The sequence below is a fragment of the Xyrauchen texanus genome, chromosome 42 (assembly GCF_025860055.1).
Source record: "Xyrauchen texanus isolate HMW12.3.18 chromosome 42, RBS_HiC_50CHRs, whole genome shotgun sequence".
Lineage (NCBI taxonomy): Eukaryota > Metazoa > Chordata > Actinopteri > Cypriniformes > Catostomidae > Xyrauchen > Xyrauchen texanus.
The window spans coordinates 20193361-20214936 of record NC_068317.1 but is presented as its reverse complement, the minus strand read 5'-3'; the positions used below and the strand labels follow the sequence as shown (position 1 = coordinate 20214936).

Below are 21576 nucleotides of genomic sequence, written 5' to 3'. Positions count from 1 at the left end.
GATGGCATTCAAATAACTCTCTCTAAGATGAATCGGGGAATGCCTGTTGATTTGATTGCAGTCCAATGAAAAATGTGCCAGCCTTGATCTATGTTGAGTAGGCCTATCAGTCTGACAGGCTATTTACCAAGGTGTAGCCGACCACTTCCAAACAGCAACCAGTTTAATGAGCATCTCAGCCCCTGTAGCCATAATCCTTTCCATTGCATTTCCCTAATTGCATTGCTGCCACCTTGTGGTAACAATACAGTGCTGGAGGACAAACCAAATTATTCGCAGTGCTTAACATTCTGTACATATGTGAAAGAGCTGGTTTTTCTTCTGCCCAAATAAACTAGGCTTTTTCCTTCCATTTTCTGAATAGGTTTAACAAAATATAATTAACACTGCTGGTCAGGTGTACTGCAGTTTATTTAACAATGCTTTATTGGTTATAATAATTTATGAGTCATTATAAAATTACATTAATAATGATTTTAATACACAGAGTCATTCCAATTCTTTACATCTTTCATTTAGTCCATATTATAATATCAGATTAATATTGATAATAGAGTGATATGAAGTTGATATGATATCAAATCTAAAATTAGAGTAGAGTTGAACTGCTCGATACTGTTACTTCTCATGCGCTTCCCAATCAATGTATCCACCTGCATAATGCCGTGCCCTGAAAAAGATAAAGAATACAACTATTGCCTCTAACAACAAGGAATATTTTGTTAGATGGATTATCCACATACAGTATAATGTATTCTGGGTGCATAATAAGATCAGTATAACATTAATAATTTGTGTGTTCAGTTTCCTACTTAATGAATCCAAGACGATGAGCAATTTCAAGAGCAGACAAACTCCTTTTCCCACTCCGGCAGTGGAAAACTATGTTATCATCTTCCTTTTTCGGGGCCTTCACCTTAAACTGCACTTCAAACTGCTGTGGTGGTAGCTTCAGGGACTCCTCAAGCTGTCCCACTGAGAGATACAGAAAAAAATTTATATGAGTTTGCACACTGAAAAAAAAAAACACTAATCTGTTTTGAATGACATGGTCATTATGTTCAGTAACTCACATGGAATGTTGGTGGAATCAGGAATTCGGCCAGCCTGGAATTCATCTGGATTCCGGACATCAAATAGCTGTACGCTGTGATTGGCCAACATAGCTTTGAGCTGTTCGTATGTCACAACTGACAATGAAATTGTGAAAGTCAAAAAGTTACGAAAAATACTAAGACCAATACTATTATACCATCACAACATCAGAATTTATATTCTATTAATTCCAATTACATGTAATATTACCAGTGTAAATATTAGATCAGAATAATAAAACATTTTACTTCAAGATCCTAGTAATAAAAGGCATTAAACACAAAACACAAAAAACCACAAAAGACTGCACAAATAGTTCCCAAACTATAGCTTAGTTTAGCTAATGGGATAGAAAACTGGACTTAACAATCAATGTGCTGTAAACAGCAGAAAAACAAAAACAAAAGAATTGCTAGTGTTTTAGTCGTTACAATTTACTTCACTTTAATCATAAGACAGTCTGTTCAGTAAAGGACCCTTAACTTGCAAATTTACAATATTGGTATTAGTGTGTTATAATTAGCATAAAAACTGCACATTAGTAATAATACTCTTAGAACAATAAATAAAATAAACGAAAAAATACATAGCCTACTTTGCAGTACGCCATCCATCGTTGACTATCAAGTAGAGATAATACATTGGAAGTTGGACTTTGGCTTTCCGAACTAAGTCTAGTCCTTATAATAAAAAATTACTTTACCTGACAACGAAGACACTAAATTACGGACTCAAATGAAGTTGTTTCTTACAAAAATGACCAAATGCAATTCAATCTTCCAATATCTGATTAAATTAAATCCACATATTTTGAGAGAACATAATTAGAGACACGTTGACGTGTGCAGCTCTACCTGGATCAGGTTGTTTGTCACTGTGATTGACGGTGGAAGTCTTCAGTCCACATGCTGAGATTACTCTACCCTGGTAAACCGGTTTGGTGACTGCAAACAGACACAAGCGCCGAAGAACCTGATATGATATCATCTCTAACAGTAGTACAGAGACAGCCGTATTCGGTGACAGCAGAAAAGCTTATTGTGCCCCACTGTGTTTCCAGTATGTCTGTGTAGACCAAGGCGCTCTAATACCGGTGTAGTCTAGTATCCGCTGCCCTCTGGCGACCAAACACGTGGTTGAAGAAGACGCCTCGAAATAGACATTTTTAAGGGTTCTACTGTTACGTGCTTCAAAATTAAAACAAATAGACGTACTTATATCTAATATCTACAACGCTAAATGTTCTGAGATTTGACTGGGTTGATGAGGTTGTTGCGCATTATTTCATTAAGGTTGCCAGATTATTTTCTTTATTTAGTTGGGATGGGAATGCTTGATTGTTAGCTTTTGGAAGTATGGCTCATTTTAACGAAGCGGTTCAATTAATAGTTTTTCAACGAACTGATTCAGCGATTCTTTTTCTGGTTGTTAAATGTGAATTTACGAATGTGGCGCTTTGTTCTCATGTTACTTTACTTATAGGCCTACAGTTGTGCTCCTGAAGTGTCTCTTGTAAACGGTAAACAAAAATAAAATAGCCCTTACACAGCCACAACCACCAAATATAATCTTTGTGCTTGTTTTTTTTTTTTTTTTTTTTGCAACTTTCCATTTTATTTACAATAGTCATTGGCCTAAATGAAATCATTATCAACGCACACCCATTTATAACCTAAGTTCCAAAGTACAGGTATACCATAGTTTTAATGGAGTAGGCCACAGTTGTAACACTGTGAATATTTCCCTCCAAATGCATGTTTGAAATGTCATTATCACTTTGCTCATTCACATTAGCATCTTCATTCTGTATGGGAAATTTGAAGAACATAGTCCACACGTTGATAATATTTTTTTAAATACAGTATCACAGAGAATAAATATAACAACTGTACCCATGCCATAAGAAACATGGTTGTCAATGCTCCTTCTAGAGTTTTGTTAGCTTTTATTCAGTCAGAAAGCTTAGATAATTAAGCCAGTCAAATTAATCAATTAGTTGGTAGTAAGCCACATATACAGTATTTCATACATTAGTAGGCCTATGCATGTATGTATCTATGTATGGATGGATAGATCTGAAGTAGTTATTTTTAGTAATCATCGTCTTAATTTGCTACTCAAAAAATAATTTCTGTCTCAAAATTTTTTGCATTGGTTGAGAAATGGTGCCCTATAACTATCGCACCGGAATCTACGATATCACTTTCAAGCCCCTAGAGGCCTTTTACCCCAAGTGAGGAAGCCTTTTACCCCAAGCATGGGGTAAATTGTGCTTTTGCACCGATGTACCGTAAGTGTGATGAAAATTTCGTAACTATCACAGTCTGCACAGACTGTCTGCGTGCAGCCCAGATTTTCTCGACATGCGGACAGTCGCCGAATGCACCTGCCGTTGCCTACTAAAAGAGAAGTTTCACAAATCAGTCATAGTGCGCATGCGCCGAATACGTTCCTATTCAACAGAGTATAATTTGAAAGGCAGTGTGGTCAGTGCCAGTCAGAAACACAGAAAAACAATGGATACCTGGGGCTTTAACATCAATTCAGTTCAGACAGGTCTTTGACATTCTTTTCGATCAAATTTGCAAGTATATTTACTATTGAGGGGTATGCAGGCAAGAGGGGTATGTTTCTCCCCCGCCCCCTCCTCCCCAGACTCGAAGCTCACACGGGTTGCCAGGTTGAAGACACGCACCAGGAACAAGCAAACTGACAATGTCAAGCGACGAGCCTTACACTTGAAGTTGATCAGCTAATGTATATGTTTGCAATATATTATTGTTTGTTAATGATAATCCAACTCATGTGGATTTTTTTATAACTCTGTCAATGTTATATGCTAGATGTATTGATGGCTTCATACATGGAGTATCATGATCTTGCAATACCGGAGGCTGCATTTTCAGGACCGCACTTCTAGGACCCTAGGTTTTTAGTGACAACGCCATCTACCGAATTGCAGGACCAGTGACCGCATTTTTTTTCTGGCAACATAGAAGATTGACAACAATCAGAATGAGAGTACCAAATGTGAATCGTCTTTTATTCGTTTAACATTAAAAACAATTATGATGCTTTGAATTGGACAGCAAAGTTAACGTAGCCAAAGTGACGTAGAGTTGATAACTATAGTCTAAAATGCACTAAATAGAAAACCATCATATATTAGCTTCTAATGCTGTAAAACAAACTGTTAGCATATTCTATTAATGAAACTGCAGTGCGACTGGCAAGCCCCCAACTATGTGTGGACTTAATGACTATGATAATACATTTAATTTAAGCACAATAAACTTAAAAATATGATAAAAGCATGTTGATTTGATGTGTCTGTCAGCTACATTAAATGCTACTGTCTTCATTTTGAAAGCTTGTTGAATATATTGTATTTATATGCTTGTTTAGTATTGTTTTACAATTTAATTAAGTTAAAATAATCTTAATATTTAAACTGTGCTGACTGCCTGTTTACCCCACAATACATGTCATCAGCACATCTCTTCATTTTGACATTTTATCTAAGATACTAGAAAGCCTCATTGGTGAACAGTTGACATGCTACTTGAATGCAAATGGGGTGTTGTCTATCAATCAATCTGGGTTTCGCAAAAGACACAGTACTACAACGGCTATTTTGAAAGTTTTAAATGACATTGTAGGGTCAATGGATAATGGTGAATCTTGTGCCTCGCTTTTCATCGATTTATCTAAGGCCTTCGATACAGTGGATCACGGTATCTTGCTGCACAGATTGAAGGTTGTTGGTTTATCAAGTCACGCTATTCCTTGGTTTAAAAATTATCTGAGTGGAAGAACCCAGTGTGTTCAAGCGGAAGGTAAACAATCTGATTCATTAGAGATTTCAAAAGGTGTTCCCCAAGGATCGGTGCTGGGGCCCCTTTTATTCACCATTTATATAAACAGCCTTGATTATGACATTCAGGATGCGAACTTACAATTTTATGCCGATGATTCTGTCGTGTACAGCAGCGCTTCCTCCGGACAGCAAGCCTTGTCTAAGCTTCAGTCAGCCTTTAATATTATTCAGTTAAGGCTTCACAGTTTAAAACTTGTTCTGAACACTGATAAAACCAAGTATATGTTATTTTCCAAATCAAAAAAACCTGAAAATAATTCAGTATCTCTTCAGACCTTTCAAGGTACAGTGATTGAATTAGTAAAAGAGTACAAATATCTAGGCATCATAGTTGATGATGCCTTATCTTTTAGTTCTCATATCACTCAACTGAAGAATAAACTGAAAATCAAGCTTGGGTTTTATTACAGGAACAAGTTTTGCTTCTCTTTTAATGTAAAAAGAAATTAGTCTCTGCTACTTTTCTCCCTGTCCTTGATTATGGTGATGTTGTATATCAGTTTGCACCTTCTTATATTCTTTCTTCTTTAGATGCCGTTTATCATGGTGCTTTAAGGTTCATATCAAATTGTAAATCTTCAACCCATCATTGCACCTTGTACCATAGAGTAGGTTGGCCTTCTCTGTCTACCAGAAGAAAAATGCACTGGTACTTAATTATTTACAAAGCTATCTTGGGGTTGTTGCCTTCCTATCTCTGTTGTTTTATGCAGCAGAAAATTATCAAGAATTATTCTCTTCGTTCGCAAAACTTCTATAATCTTTCTGTTCCTTTTACTCGAACTGAGTTAGGTAAGAAGTCTTTTATGTAAGCAGCTCCGTTTGATTGGAATCTTTTCCAATCTAAATTAAAATTAGAAAATCTGCTGACTCTAGACCGTTTTAAATCAGTTATCCGGCGAATAGAAGCTGATCTAACATTATGCAATTGCTTTTAAGTGTTTTTAGTCTGTCTGTGTGATGTTTATCTGTGATGGAACTGATTGTACTGCTGCACATTTTGGCCAGGACACTCCTGTGAAAGAGATTTTTAATCTCAGAGAGCTCTTCTGGTTAAATAAAGGTTAAATAAATAAAAAAAAAAAAAAACATTTTGACATTGATTTTGTAATGTTTAATGAGACATTTGACATTTTTAATAAATAATAAATGCTTGCATAATAATTGACAATTCAAATACCACGAGTTAGATTCTGTCATGTACTGTACAGTTTATATGAAGTGATTTCATGTACCCAGATTTAGCTCCGTGTAGGCAATAGTATGACAGAAGATTAAAAAATCTGTTGTTCAAGTTCTAGGCTTAGGCCTAATTTATGTTTATGAAATGAACTTAAAATGTTTTATTTGACCAATTGGGCTCTCTCTATTTCAAAAGCACATAACAATCCAAGAAGTGAGATCCTTGCCGAACTGAAAAAATGCACCACATGCTGCAAGAACTTCCACTGCCCGTTCTGCAGTTCAGCTTTGTTTCACCCAATAAAGTTGAGCAAAGTCAAAACCCATTTAGAGAGCCATTTCTACCACGCAGTTCACCATGCATGTAAAGTTTGCAAACATTCTCTCGGGAAATGCTAATTTATAAGCAGCCTGAATGTTATGATCAATTCCATTTGAGCAATGAATCCAAACAACTGTCTTAATTAGTTTTGTTTTTGGTAACCTGATTCTTTATTCAGATTTTGTGTATTCATAATTTACACTGATGATCATCATAATAATAATACTACAGTTCAATGTTCTTATGTTTTAGGGTGTAACAATCATAGATGTGGATTAGACTGCCGACCACAGTGGCATTACCACTGCATCCACTGTCAGTCAATGCTACTACATAATCCGGGCTTCATGAAGCATCTGTCTTTTTGCAAGGGTAAGCACCCTGCCATAACCACCACTATCCCAGCTTCAACAACTTCCACCATCCCAACTTCAACAACTTCCACCATGCCAGCTCCAACAACTTCCACCATCCCAGCTTCAACAACCTCCACCATGCCAGCTCCAACAACTTCCACTATCCCAGCTTCAACAATTTCCACCATCCCAGCTTTTACAACTTCCACCATCCCAGCTTTAACAACTCCCACCATGCCAGCTCCAACAACTCCCACCATGCCAGCTCCAACAACTTCCACCATCCCAGCTTCAACAACCTCCACCATGCCAGCTCCAACAACTTCCACCATCCCAGCTTCAACAACTTCCACCATCCCAACTTCAACAACGTCCACCATGCCAGCTCCAACAACTTCCACCATCCCAGCTTCAACAACTTCCACCATCCCAACTTCAACAACGTCCACCATGCCAGCTCCAACAACTTCCACCATCCCAGCTTCAACAACCTCCACCATCCTAGCTTCAACAACTTCCACCATCCTAGCTTCAACAACGTCTACCATCCCAACTTCAACAACGTCCACCATGCCTGCTCCAACAACTTCCACCATGCCAGCTCCAACAACTTCCACCATCCCAGCTCCAACAACTTCCACCATGCCAGCTCCAACAACTTCCACCATCCCAGCTCCAAAAACCATTACTGTGCCAGCCACCCCAAGTACACAAACGCAAAGGGTCCGTGTGAAGCCAGTATTGCATAAACAATGTCTCGTATGCCAGCTTTGCATGAACAGAATTAATTTTAAAAGGCAAACACAGGAAAACATAAGGACATTACAGCAAGTTCCCACCTTCGGAGTGAAGGCATAGATCCAGAGATTGGAGTTTATTCTGTACACAAATCTTTTTACGCTACCAGTACAACTCTGCACATTCAAAATAAAGTCTGGGGGGGATATCAACACATTTTCTGTGAATCTGCTGAGTGCCAGGTGAACATGGAGTTGACATGGAGGGGTGTGTTGAAAGCATATCAATACGTACACCTTAAATCGTGAACTTGCTGCACATTCTATGCCTCCTCTCCTGTACTTAGTGAAGAAACACTTAATCAGAATCAGAATCAGAAACAGCTTTATTGCCAAGTAAGTTTTTTACGCATACAAGGAATTTGTTTTGGTGTTGTAGGTGCATGTCACACAATCTCTAAATATATGAAACAAGAATTAAAATATAAGCAATATAAATATAAATATAAATATGTCCACACAGTATCAATTAAAAGTAAGTATTAATGAGATGGTGAACATCTGGTGGTTTGGCAAGGATAAAAAGAAGGTCTTCCTTGATCTTCAAAACCTTGTCAACGCCAAATATACCGCTCTCTATATACTCCCAAATTGGAACCCCTCAGTCCAAAAAATATGGCTTGCAGCATGCTGTGTTTTCCCACTAACTTGTTTCAAATCTGGTATCCCGGGGTGTCAAAATACTATTGGGAAATGGGCAGTGGGGGAGATCACACAGGCCAAAACACAAACAGAAATTCTGGCCTGGAATGGACATTTCAAAGTAGAATATACTGGCTGTAGCATTGTTTTCGTAGAAGCCAGTATTTCAGCGTAGCATGTTTCCTAAATCTCTGCTAACATATTATGATAATTTTATGCACAGTAAATATTACATTTTGCACCTTTAATTTGAACTTTTATATTTATAATTTAATTTAGATTTTGTATACAAACAGTATAAACAGAACATGTGTTTAATGAAACTGTTTAGTTACAAAAAAATATATTAATTTAATCTTATCTGCATATTTATTTTTCATCTAAACAGAAAAAAATTAAATAAAGAAGTGACTTTTTAAGCAAAGGTGGGGATTATTTAACAATTGATCCAGGTGTTTTTCTTAACTTTTACATTTAATAAATCAAATAAAAGTTAAATAAAATACATTCTTTATTATTGTTTAAAAAAAATATTATTTAAAATTTTAAATGTGTTTTTGTGATTTGTAAGGTATTAGCCTATAGGGGATTTAAAAGGTATGATTCGTTAAATGATACTTTTATATTTGTTGAATTTTTTACGAGAGTGACTATACCACAGATACAGTATGGAGTTTGTGTAGATTTCGGTGAATATCTACATATCTCTATACATTTCTTCAAAAGTGAACACAAACACAAAATCACCCTCTATTTTTCACTAGCCTCGTTACACAAAACTGGCAACCAGACATGCGCTTCGAACACGATGTCCTCTCTCAGTGCGCATGCGCAGTATCACCATACCGGCGGAGGTTGAACGGTAGCAGTTGAAACGACGCAGGAATAAACGAGATCGTTTTCACAGGTCAGTGTGTTCAGATGGATTATTTTTGTTTAGTCTGTTTTATTTCCTGTAATGTATATAAAATTAAACAGATATACATTCGTAAACATAAATAAGAACAAGCAGTCGGTCAACCTTGTTGTGGGTGGGTTAGCAAGGGAGCTAACAGGCTGCTGCGCAGATCTGGGAGGGGGAGGCGAGTCTAGCATTAAGACGATATTACTAACAAATCTGCCCTTCAATCGATGATCACTATTTGGTGAACACCTAAAATAACATTTCATTGACTTGTATCGATGGTCTCCACTTTATAGACGGTATGTGGTGCTGAATATGTGTGTTTTTGAGGTGTAGATTGTTGGATTGTTCGCTCCCCTTCACTGCGGGATAAAGCGCCACTGCCCATAAGAAGACATATTGGCAAATTATTTTGGCGGTGTTTCTTACTAATATCACAATATTCAACGTAGTCGTTTAAGAAGTGATGGTGGAAGGAAAGTTAAAGCCTTGACCTTTGTTGATTATCTATTTGGGCTCTGCGTTTCCATGCGACAAAATTACACAATATCAGATTATTCAGACTGGCTAAATAAACTGGTGGGATGTTGTTACAAACCCTCGACAGATGCTTCAGTTTGATGGTTTAAAACCGCATTGAAGTGACTGACAATGCCGTTTGAGTTCATTCAGCGTTGCCTTGTTGCTGTCAGATGAGTTAGGTTTCAAACAACGATGGATGTATAAGGTTTATGTGTCCACTGCTGATGGAATCAAGTGACATTCAGTGATTTTTTTTAAACGATCTGTCAAAGCAGTCATGTAACTGAGATCAAGCTGAAATCTCCATGCAACTGTTTTAATGAAGCTTGCTGAATTCTCTTGTTCATTTAGCCTTGATCACTTCTTTCTAGCAGGCAAAACCATGAGTCAGGGAAAGGAAAATGCACGTCTCAAAAGCTATAAAAACAAATCGCTCAACACAGATGAGATGAGGAGGAGGAGGGAAGAGGAAGGCCTGCAACTTCGCAAACAAAAGAAAGATGAACAAGTAAGAGATTTGAAGAAGTAACCATGGGATTTCAGATCATAAATTCTCGTATGCATTTTTATTTTACCCTGGGTAGTTATTTGTTTAGTTTTTTTAAGGAATGTACTGTGTATATACGATCTGAGATTTTAAAATGAACCAATGTCTCTTTCAAGAAGGCAAGTCATTCCATTCCGTGGCCGTCTTTGGAACACTACTTAGCAGCTATTTTCAATGTAAACAAGTGGCATAAAAGTACACTTCTATCTTCTTGAATGAGGAAAGACAGACATCTCCATTATGACTGGTCAAGATTACGATCAAAGAACATTTAAAGTCAGGCAACAATGCAAGCATAGATTCTGCATGTATAACTCGGATCACATTAAAAAAGGCAATTTTTCAGTCTGGTTCTGCTAATGCGAATACACATTCTCAAGTTGACTGACAGGCAATTTGTATAGAAAAGAAGATTGGCTCTTTTTCCTGTAAGGCGGGACATCCTTTTCTACATCCGTTGGACTTACCAACTTCTCCCATTCATTTTAAGTCTGTCTCTGCTAAGCTGTCTTTGGAATAAGGTCTTGAAGTGCCATTTAAATTGGTCAAAGTCAATTTAAAGACATTAAATTAAGTGCAGGTTTTAGTCGTAAAAGAGAAAGTTGTGTCGATCAAATTTGGAAACTGTGTTGCTTTTGACTGGTAATTGGGTTAAATGTGTTTGGGAATGAAGTGGAACATATCAGGAGGTATTTTTGACCACAGTTGCCTGAGAATCGCTTTGTTCTTTCAGCTGTTTAAGCGCAGAAATGTGGCCACAGTGGAGGAGGATGGAACACTGGAAGAGGATGGAATGTCAGACAGTGGATACCTGGAATCACAGGCCAACAACATGGACCAAATCACGGTGAGAATGTTAAACAACAGTTAGTCTGATTGTACATTGTTTGTTATTTATAAAAAGAATCCATTGACTTCATCTTTTGTATTTCTCTCCATCACAGGGAAGCAATATATCTGAGGATATGATACAGATGATCTTCTCTAGCTCTCCTGAACAGCAGCTTACAGGCACACAGCGCTTCAGAAAACTCTTATCTAAAGGTGAAAAACCCATAAGAATGAAATTCAAGCACGTACATAATCATATTTACGGTGAAAAGGACTTGGCAATTCATGTTTTATAACCCTCCATTAGAACCTAATCCCCCAATTGATGAGGTCATTGCCACCTCTGGCGTCGTGGAACGTTTTGTCGAGTTCCTGAAAAGAAGGGAGAACTGCACGCTACAGGTAAGCTTAATAAGCTGGATCTGGGTTATAATAAAACTAATCATACACCCTAGTTCCAGAAGAATATCCTGTGAGACAGTGAGTCATCAAGCATGGATCACTCCCAGCACAGGCTCACTCTGTTGGAATGTGTAGATTTTGCAAGTCTCTTCGTTATCTTGAATGTTGATTTAGTGGATGGCTCTCTGCAGTATGGTCACAGGTGTCTGTCTCATTGCAGTTCGAAGCAGCGTGGGTTCTAACCAACATCGCTTCAGGCACATCCCACCAGACGCGTGTGGTCATCCAGGCTGGGGCAGTGCCCATTTTCATTGAGATGCTCTGCTCTGATTTCGAAGATGTACAGGAGCAGGTATGATTCCCAATAAACTCAGTAAAAATTATGATATTCTTTATATGTATATAAGGACTGAGAAATAAAGCTAAAAGATTTATAGCTCTGTGTTTTTCATCGTTTTCAGTATCAGTATTTATGTATTTGAAGTGTGTCATTTCTTCACCATTGAAGGGAATTGCAAAAATAAATATTCGCTGTATCTGAATATCCATACTTACCTACTATATTCACAGTTTTCCTGGGCATCCACTGAGCAGTGCCATTAGGGTTCTAATTGTCTGTTTTAGGTTTCTGCTCAATGTAAAAACTACCAAAACAAATGATCCAGATGGATAACACAAACCATTTAAGTGTTAGATGGATTAAAAATGAATTTCCGGCTCAACTTGTGCAGTTGTTGGCTGTCATAACAACTCAAAGTAGTTAAATGTTATCAACATAACTAACCTTGGACCATCACTTCATGTCATATACCCACTAATATAGAGCCACGTGTTTCTTTGACAAGTTTTACAAATGTAATACTCTAAACATCTCATTATCCACTTAGAATATACTCCGATGCGAGTGAAACACTGGAGACCGGAAATAGAAAACCGGCATCCATTATGAATCATGGAAGACATCCACGTTTAGGAAAAAGGTGGATAGTATGCCAAAAACAGTTTGCCAATGGAGGAGTATGTCTGAGTATGTCTTTAGTATTTATTCAGTACCCTGATAACCTAAAATTTCCGGCGAGATTCTGGACAAATCTACATGAGATTTTGTGCGGATTGACTGGACACTTTACTGTCCCATAATGTCATGGGAGCTGAGGAGACATTACGTTCAAAATGCTGGATTTAAAAAAAAAAAAAAAAGGTGGAGAACCGTGAATCGGACGGCTCTTTTCAACTGTCAGTTCGATATAAACCAAGTAAGTTGTTTCTTGTGCTTAGTTACTAAAAGTTAATTATTTTAAGTTAAGAGTTAAGTATTTTCGTGGTTGGTGTAATAACATCAGATATTCGGATCACAGGACGATGCCCACATTTCCGGATGAAGTATGTCCGGAATCTATTCATACTACATTCATGCATACCTAAAGAGCGTACTGTTTCATCGACCAAAAAGTGCGTCTTTCATCAGAAGCAGTACATACTTTGACGGTACAGATTTCTGAACACACTTTTCACCTCTCATTGGCCGAACCAACAGATAGTCCCGCTGACACTTTTCAGGGAATTCAAACAACAAATTACTTATAATTGTTTCTGCTTATTAAAGGAATAGTTCACCCCAAAATGAAAATTCTCTTATCATTTACTCACCCCCATATCAACCCAGATGTGTATGACTTACTTTCTTATGCAAAACATAAAATTTGTTTTTTAAAAGAATATTTCAGCTCTGGTGGTCCTCATAATGCAAGTGAATGGTGACCAGAACTTTGAAAGACCAAGAAGCAGTATAAAAGTAATCCATAAGACCAGTGGTTAATTCCATGTCTTCTCAAGCAATATGATGGGTGTGGGTGAGAAACTGAGCAATATTGAAGTCCTTTTTAAACTAAATCCACACTTTCACTTTTCACTTTCACATTCAACCACCTACTGGATGGGGCTAGTCAAAAATTTAGATTGATAGTAAAAAAGGACTTAAATATTGATCTGTTTCTCACCCACACCTATCATATAGCTTCTGAAGACATGGATTTAACCACTGGAGACCTATGGATTACTTGTATGCCTTCAAAGTTCTAGCCACTTATTCACATGCATTGTATGGACCGACAGAGCCAAGATATTATTATGAAAATCTTAATTTGTGTTCTGTAGAAGAAAGAAAGTCATACACATCTGGGTTGACATGAGGGTGAGTAAATAATGAGAATTTTCATTTTTGGGTGAACTATCCTTTTAAGTTGGAATAGGAGAGAGATTTAACATCAAAATAATTACATCCACTTTAAATGGCTTTAAAAATCCACAATTTTGACCATTGTTGTCAAGTGGTTCCTAAATGTTTTATGGAAGTAGTCAAATACACCAAAAATCTGTCATAATAATAGGTATTTATTTCACACAGTTTTTCACTGCATGAACAGAAAGAAGAATGATATTTAAACACTGTAATATTTCCCAGTCCTAATTATTTTAGGGTTTTTAATGGAATTAAACTACTTTTTTTCCCATTTGAAGGGGCACAAATTTATTAAGGAAAGTTAAATTACTTGTGTATGATAGTAGGTTAATGTAACTGCTAAATTATGTTTTCCAATTAGCCTAATTCCAGACAAGTTTATAGTATAACATTAAGAGGAAGCCACTTCAGCTGTTGATTTATCTCTATGTTTTGGTTGTACATGCTTGTTTGAAGAATAGAAAGCTGTAAAATGGTAATAGGGTCATTCATTGTTTGACGTTGCCAGTCTTTGTGTTTGCTGCAGGCGGTGTGGGCTTTAGGGAACATTGCGGGAGACAGCACAGAGTGCAGGGACTACGTTCTGGACTGCAACATTCTGCCCTCTCTAGTACAGTAAGTCATGCAACCATTCGCTTTTGAAAATGTACTGTTTATTGGTCATCCTAATAATGCAGATTCTCCTCGCAGGTTATTAGCAAAACAAAATCGTCTGACTATGATGAGGAATGCAGTGTGGGCCCTGTCTAACCTGTGCAGAGGGAAAAACCCACCTCCAGATTTCACCAAGGTAACAGTCACCTTCTCTTCATAAGTTAAGTGATGTTTGCACAGTGGTTGATGGTCTGGTTTGGAAATGTAAGCGTTACAGGAAGAGGCAACCCTCAAACAAGTTAATGTGATAACTTTTGTGCCTTTTAGCTATTTGAGTAAAAGACAACAGTTAGTTGTTGTACAGCTAGCGCTGTTGGCTCCTTATATGATTAATAACTTTTGTTGCACTTATTAGTTGTTTTGGATAAAAGTCCCTGCTGAATGGTATGTAAATAAGGAGAGCTTGAAAGATGAAAAGTCAATTCTGACTTCTCTTCAATACCAACAAACTTAAATAATGTTACATTGTGGGTGGTGTGTGTGGGCGTTTCATTGTGGCTATGCTGGCTCAGTCCAGAACATAATATAAATGTATGCTCAAGGCAGTGTGTGCATTGTATTTGCCTTTTTAATACAGGTATCACCATGCCTGAGTGTTCTCTCCTGGCTGCTCTTTGTGAATGATACCGACATTCTGGCTGATGCATGCTGGGCTCTTTCTTATCTCTCCGATGGACCCAATGAGAAGATCCAGGCTGTCATTGACTCAGGAGTCTGCCGCAGACTAGTGGAGCTACTGCTGTAAGAAAATATGGGTGGAACAATTAAGTGCTGGGACAATAGAAACAAAAATGAATAGCTGTGGGTTTAGTCTATTTTAATGGGTCTTCTCTTGCTATTTAAAATTTAAATGAGTATGAACTGCTTTTCAAGGTATTTAAAAAAAACATTTTTGCAGACATGCAGAATATAAAGTGGTGTCCCCTGCTCTAAGAGCCGTGGGGAATATTGTCACGGGAGATGATCTGCAGACTCAGGTGAAACAGTCATTGACACTTTCTCATATGCTATTTACTGTAATAGTATTGCTATTGCATCAACTTCAATTTGCTTTTAGCTTAACACATCTGAAGGTTATTACTTTATGGCATCTCATGTACAGGTGATTCTTAACTGCTCTGCCCTGCAAAGTCTCCTTCACCTGCTGAGTAGCCCGAAAGAGTCTATTAAGAAAGAGGCGTGTTGGACTATCTCCAATATCACAGCTGGAAACCGTGCGCAAATACAGGTATGTCCAGATTTGAACAGCTAAATGTTTTGATTAACTGAATGTTCCTCTTAATGTCTGGATGACTGTATTCTCTCTCTCTTTTGATCGGCATAACCTGTAGATGGTGATCGATGCTGACTTGTTTCCCCCATTGATCCATATTCTACAAGTTGCTGAGTTCCGTACAAGGAAGGAGGCAGCGTGGGCAATTACAAATGCTACATCTGGTGGCTCTGCTGAGCAAATCAGGTGAGAGGGATGCAGGAGTCATGTCTTAGCATGAGATTCCCTTCCATTTGTTATTGTTCGTGCTTAGGTTAATATGATGATAAAATTAAAGGGTCTCTAAAAAGAACTGGTACAATGGAAACCAGTAACAACTGAGATTTCTCTCAGTTGGTACAATGGTATGTTGGTACAATGAGTGCAAAGAGCTGGTCACAGAAAACCTAGGCGTGGACAAGTCATGGAAATAATAAAATCTTAATCTCATGTGTATTCCTGTGTAATATAATAGTTTGAGTTATTCATGGCTCTAAAATATTTCATTGGCTAAAAATGACTTTTTTGTGAGTACAGTTTCTATTAAATGATTAATTAATCATCTGTAATTCCTAGATCTAGTTATCACGATTACCCGGCAAAAACACAAATATCATTGGTGAGAGAAACAGGAACCTGGTTAAATGAATTACATTTAGCTGGGACTTTTTGCAACCTTTACTTGTATGGAACATTTTACATTTTATTGACAGATTTACAGTACATTCAGAAGGATTGTAATTGTAAGTTAAATGTTCTCGTAGACCTTTTCAAAGGGGGACTACCAAGGCAGCAGTATATTTCAATGCCTTTACTCTTTCCTCAGGCATCTTGTTGATCTTGGTAGCATCAAACCCCTATGTGACCTCCTGACACTGATGGATTCAAAGATCGTACAGGTGGCCTTGAATGGCCTGGAGAACATCCTAAGACTGGGTGAGCTAGAAGCAAAACGAGGAGGTGGCATCAACTTCTACTGCGGCCTCATTGAGGAGGCCTATGGTATGTTGGCAGTCACACTTGATGATAAAGAGGCATCTACCTCACTTCTGGAAATCAACATGAAATGTCATAATGCAATGTATTACTGAGCTAAACTGGTTACGTTACTGGAAAACTTTTGGGGGGGTGTAAGCATTTTAGCAGCTAGATGGCCTGGTTTCTACATGACTGGTGGTTGAAGGAGAGAAGTTGAAAAATAAAGAGAGCTTGGTGACATCATCTGGAAAAGACAATTGTTCCAGAGGCAGAGCAAAATTTTATATTTTGATGAAAGATTATAAAAGTGCTTTTTTTTACTTTGGAATAACAGGGACTGATAAACCATGAACAGTAAGACCAGGAAAGTGTAATAAGAAAGTCAATGGAAAGTTAACAAATTCCATGTGATATTGCTTTATATAGATGGGTAAATAAATGCTTTTAAAGGTGCAGAATCTTGTTATATATAGTTATGTACAGTATATATTATATCTTTTTATTTTGCATTGTCTCAGGACTGGATAAGCTTGAGTTTCTTCAGGGCCATGAGAATCAGGAGATCTATCAGAAGGCCTTTGACCTGATCGAGCGCTACTTCAGCACAGATGATGAAGATCCGGCTCTGGCCCCTGCTGTTGATCTCCAGCAGCAACAATTCCTGTTCCAGCAGTGTGAAGCTCCCATGGAGGGTTTCCAACTTTAACGTCTCCCACCCCATTTCTCTCCAAGCAGTCCACCCTGGGGGGTGAAGGATGCCCCCCTGACACAACAGAGCGAAGGATTCAATAAATGAACATTTTAAATTAGTGATATACAAGAGCTTGTGTTGCCGGTCAACCCATTTTCCCCTCTTGTCCTCCTTCCCTGGTGTCGTCTGCCCCAAGGATGGCTCCAGGAAAATGGCGACACCATGCCCAGATGCAGAAAATCTGATGAAAACATGAACAGTAGACCCTTAGAGATGATCTAAATATCTTACACTGATACTTCACTCTTTCATATCATGCGTTAATCTTTCTTTCAACTCTTTAAGCATCATTCCCTTAACCCGTCTAAGAAAAACAAGCAACGGGAGCCCTGTACCAAGAAATGAGGAAAACTGCATCCACCAATGAGTTAAAAGAAGCTGGGAAAGGAAAGCTTCTGACATGACTGCAATGCTGAATTTGACAAGGGATCTGCTTTTCTGTTGTGAAACAGTGGACTGACCGTGTGACTGTGTTTGCATGTCCCCAAATTTCCCCCACGAGTCATGGCCAATCTGCGCTGAAGAACTGAAAAACGTCTACTGAATGCAAGGCACCTTCTCATTTGACCCATGCAACTCAAAGACAGCCAGCCAGACTGACTGAGGGGTCCATGCTTTCTGACTGTTAGTGCCAGTCAAACAGCCTCTTGCTTTTGACATGCATTAAACATGCATTCCGACGATGACTGAACTGTACGGGCTCCGCCTCTTCTTTTAGGGTTACACATTTGCACCTTTGGAATTCCCGAATTTGGAGTGTTCCCACTCACTGAGACTGCTGGACAGACAAAAAGACAGGAAAGACAAATATACTTTCTGTTCCTTAATCCTGTGCATTAGACCATTTGATACATCAATAGGACAATTTCACATGAGCATCACCTTCATTGGCACTTTACATTCAGAACAGACACCCTTTGTTTTAAAACTTCTGTAGTGAGTTTATGCCCAAAATGGCTTCTCAGGATATTGAGGTATAAAGGTATGATGGTACTTACCTTAATAATTACAGGATGTATTTACAGAAAACACTAAGTATTTAAGAGTGTGATCTCATTGCCTCATTCTGGCAGAGCAAAAAATCAACCACTTCAAAGCTTCCTCCATCAATAAGTGACATTTTAACAAACCGATGAAAATTTTGCTGAAGGCTTAGCTTCCCGACACGTGTGGTTGTGTGTGTGTGAGACAAACTTTAATATTAATGTCTAATTATGCTGAATGCACACAAACCCGTTCAGACAATATTTTCTGAATAGATAGATCTATACGAGAAAAATACAGCGCAAAAAGCTGTTCAATTCAAAACTGCTTTCTGGGGATTAGAATCTCTTAATACCGAAGGCGCCATAATCCTCATTTTTAAATTGAGGTGGAAAATGACAAACAACAAATCAAATGGACAAATTAAAAAAAAGACTGAAAATATATCAGCAATTTAACACTTAAAAATGACTGGGTATTAGCTCATAAAATATGATTGTTTACAAAGTTGTTCTAATTTCAATGTCAGATTCTTCCCAAGAGATGACCAGCTCTTTGTGTTCAATACTGCTGTCGTATTGAGATTGTGTTACTGTTCTCTGTTACGCCATTTGCATAAATGCTGTTTCATGAATCCCAGTGGTCAAGTTATTTAATTTAGTGTCTGTTGGCATTACACAAGTATTTCATTCATCATTGATACTTGAAAAAAAAAAAAAGGACCAGTTCTTACACGTGTATTTTTACATTCATTTTTTTGACACAAACTCTGGTAACACTTTACAATAAAGTGCTATTTGTTAACATTAGCAAATGCATTAGTATTAAGAAGTAACAGTGATTTTTTTTTTTTTTTTAACCATTTATTGATCATGGTTTGTTAATTTATGAAAATACGAATTCATGTTACCTCAGTGCATTAACTAATGTTAGCCTGTATACATGTTTAAAAAATATTAGTATGTAGTAATTAACATTAACCAAGTGCTTTAAAATTATTGTACATTAGTTCATGTTAGCTAATGTTAATTACTACAACCTTATTGTAAAGTGTTACACAAACCTTTTCACACAATTGAGGAATATTTTTTTTTTAACAGAAAGATTACCTAGCTACTGTTTTCTTTTCGGTTTGTCGTTTTAAGGAAGGCACACAGTGAACTTCAGGTTTAGGTGTTCCTTTGTGTAATTCATGTACTTTTGCATTATTAAATAGTAATTATAAATTAAAGTTCCTCAGGACAAAATTTATGTTGGCTTTATAAAGCCTTGTCTGAAAGTTAAAAAAAAAAAAAAAAGTTTAAAAGCTTGGGGTTAGAGAACATGATTGCTTTTGTTTTAAAAATGTCATTCATTTATTGAAACATGAACACTTAAAAGCAAAGACATTTCTAAATTAAAATTGCACTTCAGAGAAAATGTAAAAAATCTTTAAAATAATGGTGGTAAAAAAAAAAGAAAAACGTATTTAACCTCTCATTTTCTGTCATGCAAGTATTTTTCTACAACAGGTGGAAAATTAATTATACAAATCAATATCTAAAGAAAATTATGACTACCACCCCTGGAGTCGTGAGTTTGAGTCCAGCCAAGTCTCCTAAGCAACCAAATTGGCCTGGTTTCTAGGGAGGGTAGAGTCACATGAGGTAATCTCCATATGTGAGAATAACGTGAAGCCTCCACACGCTATGTCATGTCACCATGGCAACACACTCAACAAGCCACCTGATAAGATGCCTGGAGTCATGTCTCAGACACAGAGGCAACCCTCCGCCCTCCGCCACGAGGCGAGTCACGTGAGGACATAGAGCGCATTGGGAATTCCAAATTGGGGAGAATAAAAATAAATAATAATGATAAATGAAATATAAATACATTTTAGGTTCAAGATTTTTTTGTATTTTATTATTTGTAAACCTGCTGAGTGGCATTCACAATGCATGTTAAGCTCGAACAGCTCTGTGGAAATAAAATTAACTTAACTCAGAGCACCTCCTGAGATGGTCTTAGGTCATTTGAAACATTCTCATCCAAACTGTTTTCAGACTACTGAAATAGAGTGAGAACTCTTTACATGCACGTGTTCCACGAGACACGCTCGCGCTGCACGCATCTGAACAAACAGCGAATCAGACATGCGCATCGAAGGCTTTTCTGTCGAATGTTCTTAAAATGATAATAAAGTGCGTCTTTTCAAGCATGCGTCTTTGTTGCAGTTCACTACACATGAAACGGGTAACCCCCATTTGGCGCTATTTAATATATTTGGTGACTTCACTGCTCCATGGTTTTGTAATTTCCCTGTACTGTTGAACGTCATCTGTCAGTGAGTGTTGATATCAGCATAGGGATATTTGTCAGATATTGTCAATATCTGATTACATCATCCTATCACCCAGCCCTGATTGCTAGCATGTTTTAGCATGTTGCCAGACATTGCTAGCTTGATTTAGCATGTAGCTAGACATTGCTAGCATGTTTTTTTAACATGTAGCTAGGTGCTCCTAGCACATTGCTAAGCATTGCTTGCTTGTAGCTAGGTGTTGCTAACATGTCAATAAGCCAAAATAACTAGATTCTGATGAAAATGTGAGTGGTGGTTGCCTGTGCAAAAAGAGACACCATTATGTTCTTGGTGGTTGCTTTCTGGCCCAAATCAAAAGACCCCATACCTAAGTCACTATTGTAAATTGGTCCATAGATATGGCTGTAGTCCCCATTTTTATTTATTTATTTATTGTTTTGCATGTTTTACTGTCTGCTAAGTGAATCCAATTGCTTTGTCTCAAAAAAAAATAAAAAACAGTTCAGGTATCATTCTTGATCACAAAAGGTGTTGGATGGTTGGAAATATAGGTCTCTGAGGAACAATAGTGGGTGCTTCCCAATCTGTGGCTGTTTCCAAACCAGGATGGCAGTTTCTGAATTATCCAATGAAAGTAGGGTATCTCAATGTAGTAGCAGATCATGTTAAGCAGTTGAAATACCCACATCCCGGTTGGAAAACGGCAATATTTGTTCAGCAGAGACACGAGTATCGATGGTTGCTGAATTTTAAAGGGATATTTAACCCAAAAATGAAAATTCTGTCATCTTTTACTCACATTCATGTCATTCAAAACCTGTAAAACTTTCTTTCATGGAACACAAAATATGTTAGGCATAATGTAGCCTCTGTCACCATTCAGGTTCATTGAATCTTTTTCCTATACAATGAAAGTGAATGATGACTGAGGAT

The 21576-nt window shown here is 37.6% G+C and overlaps 2 protein-coding genes across 5 annotated transcripts; one reads left to right on the top strand and one right to left on the bottom strand.

Moving 5' to 3' along the window:
- Positions 1-400: 400 nt before the first annotated feature.
- On the bottom strand, positions 401-2171 carry si:ch211-161h7.8 (thiosulfate:glutathione sulfurtransferase). Of its 2 annotated transcripts, none has more exons than XM_052115110.1 (4): positions 1950-2171; positions 1074-1190; positions 813-975; positions 401-670 (listed from the first exon to the last, which is right to left on the bottom strand). In XM_052115110.1, the coding sequence occupies exons 1-4, from the start codon at positions 2080-2082 to the stop codon at positions 619-621; spliced, it is 465 nt and encodes a 154-aa protein (XP_051971070.1). In that variant the 5' UTR covers positions 2083-2171; the 3' UTR covers positions 401-618. The 2 variants fall into 2 exon arrangements, with proteins under 2 accessions (XP_051971070.1, XP_051971071.1); XM_052115111.1 differs by having other exon boundaries at positions 1691-1992.
- A 5702-nt stretch (positions 2172-7873) lies between these two features.
- On the top strand, positions 7874-21529 carry kpna1 (karyopherin alpha 1 (importin alpha 5)). Of its 3 annotated transcripts, none has more exons than XM_052115095.1 (15): positions 7874-7965; positions 9036-9178; positions 10072-10205; positions 10978-11091; positions 11189-11288; positions 11383-11477; positions 11698-11829; positions 14246-14334; positions 14410-14509; positions 14951-15114; positions 15272-15350; positions 15476-15601; positions 15705-15832; positions 16452-16627; positions 17122-21529. In XM_052115095.1, exons 3-15 carry the CDS (start codon positions 10080-10082, stop codon positions 17307-17309), a joined length of 1617 nt encoding a protein of 538 aa, XP_051971055.1. In that variant the 5' UTR covers positions 7874-7965; positions 9036-9178; positions 10072-10079; the 3' UTR covers positions 17310-21529. The 3 variants fall into 3 exon arrangements, with proteins under 3 accessions (XP_051971055.1, XP_051971054.1, XP_051971056.1); XM_052115094.1 differs by having other exon boundaries at positions 10069-10205; XM_052115096.1 differs by lacking the exons at positions 7874-7965; positions 9036-9178 and adding an exon at positions 9451-9474.
- Positions 21530-21576: the final 47 nt, after the last annotated feature.

What these genes read in the sequence shown, in the direction of transcription:
- kpna1 (XM_052115095.1), top strand. Translation starts at nt 10,080, where the DNA reads ATGAGTCAGGGAAAGGAAAATGCACGTCTCAAAAGCTATAAAAACAAA. An exon ending in CAGAAAACTCTTATCTAAAG is followed by an intron (nt 11,289 to 11,382) that starts GTGAAAAACCCA and finishes ACCCTCCATTAG; the next exon opens with AACCTAATCCCCCAATTGAT. An exon ending in GAAACCGTGCGCAAATACAG is followed by an intron (nt 15,602 to 15,704) that starts GTATGTCCAGAT and finishes CATAACCTGTAG; the next exon opens with ATGGTGATCGATGCTGACTT.
- si:ch211-161h7.8 (XM_052115110.1), bottom strand. Translation starts at nt 2,082, where the DNA reads ATGATATCATATCAGGTTCTTCGGCGCTTGTGTCTGTTTGCAGTCACC. An exon ending in TGACAAACAACCTGATCCAG is followed by an intron (nt 1,191 to 1,949) that starts GTAGAGCTGCAC and finishes TTTCATTGTCAG; the next exon opens with TTGTGACATACGAACAGCTC. An exon ending in TGATTCCACCAACATTCCAT is followed by an intron (nt 976 to 1,073) that starts GTGAGTTACTGA and finishes TGTATCTCTCAG; the next exon opens with TGGGACAGCTTGAGGAGTCC.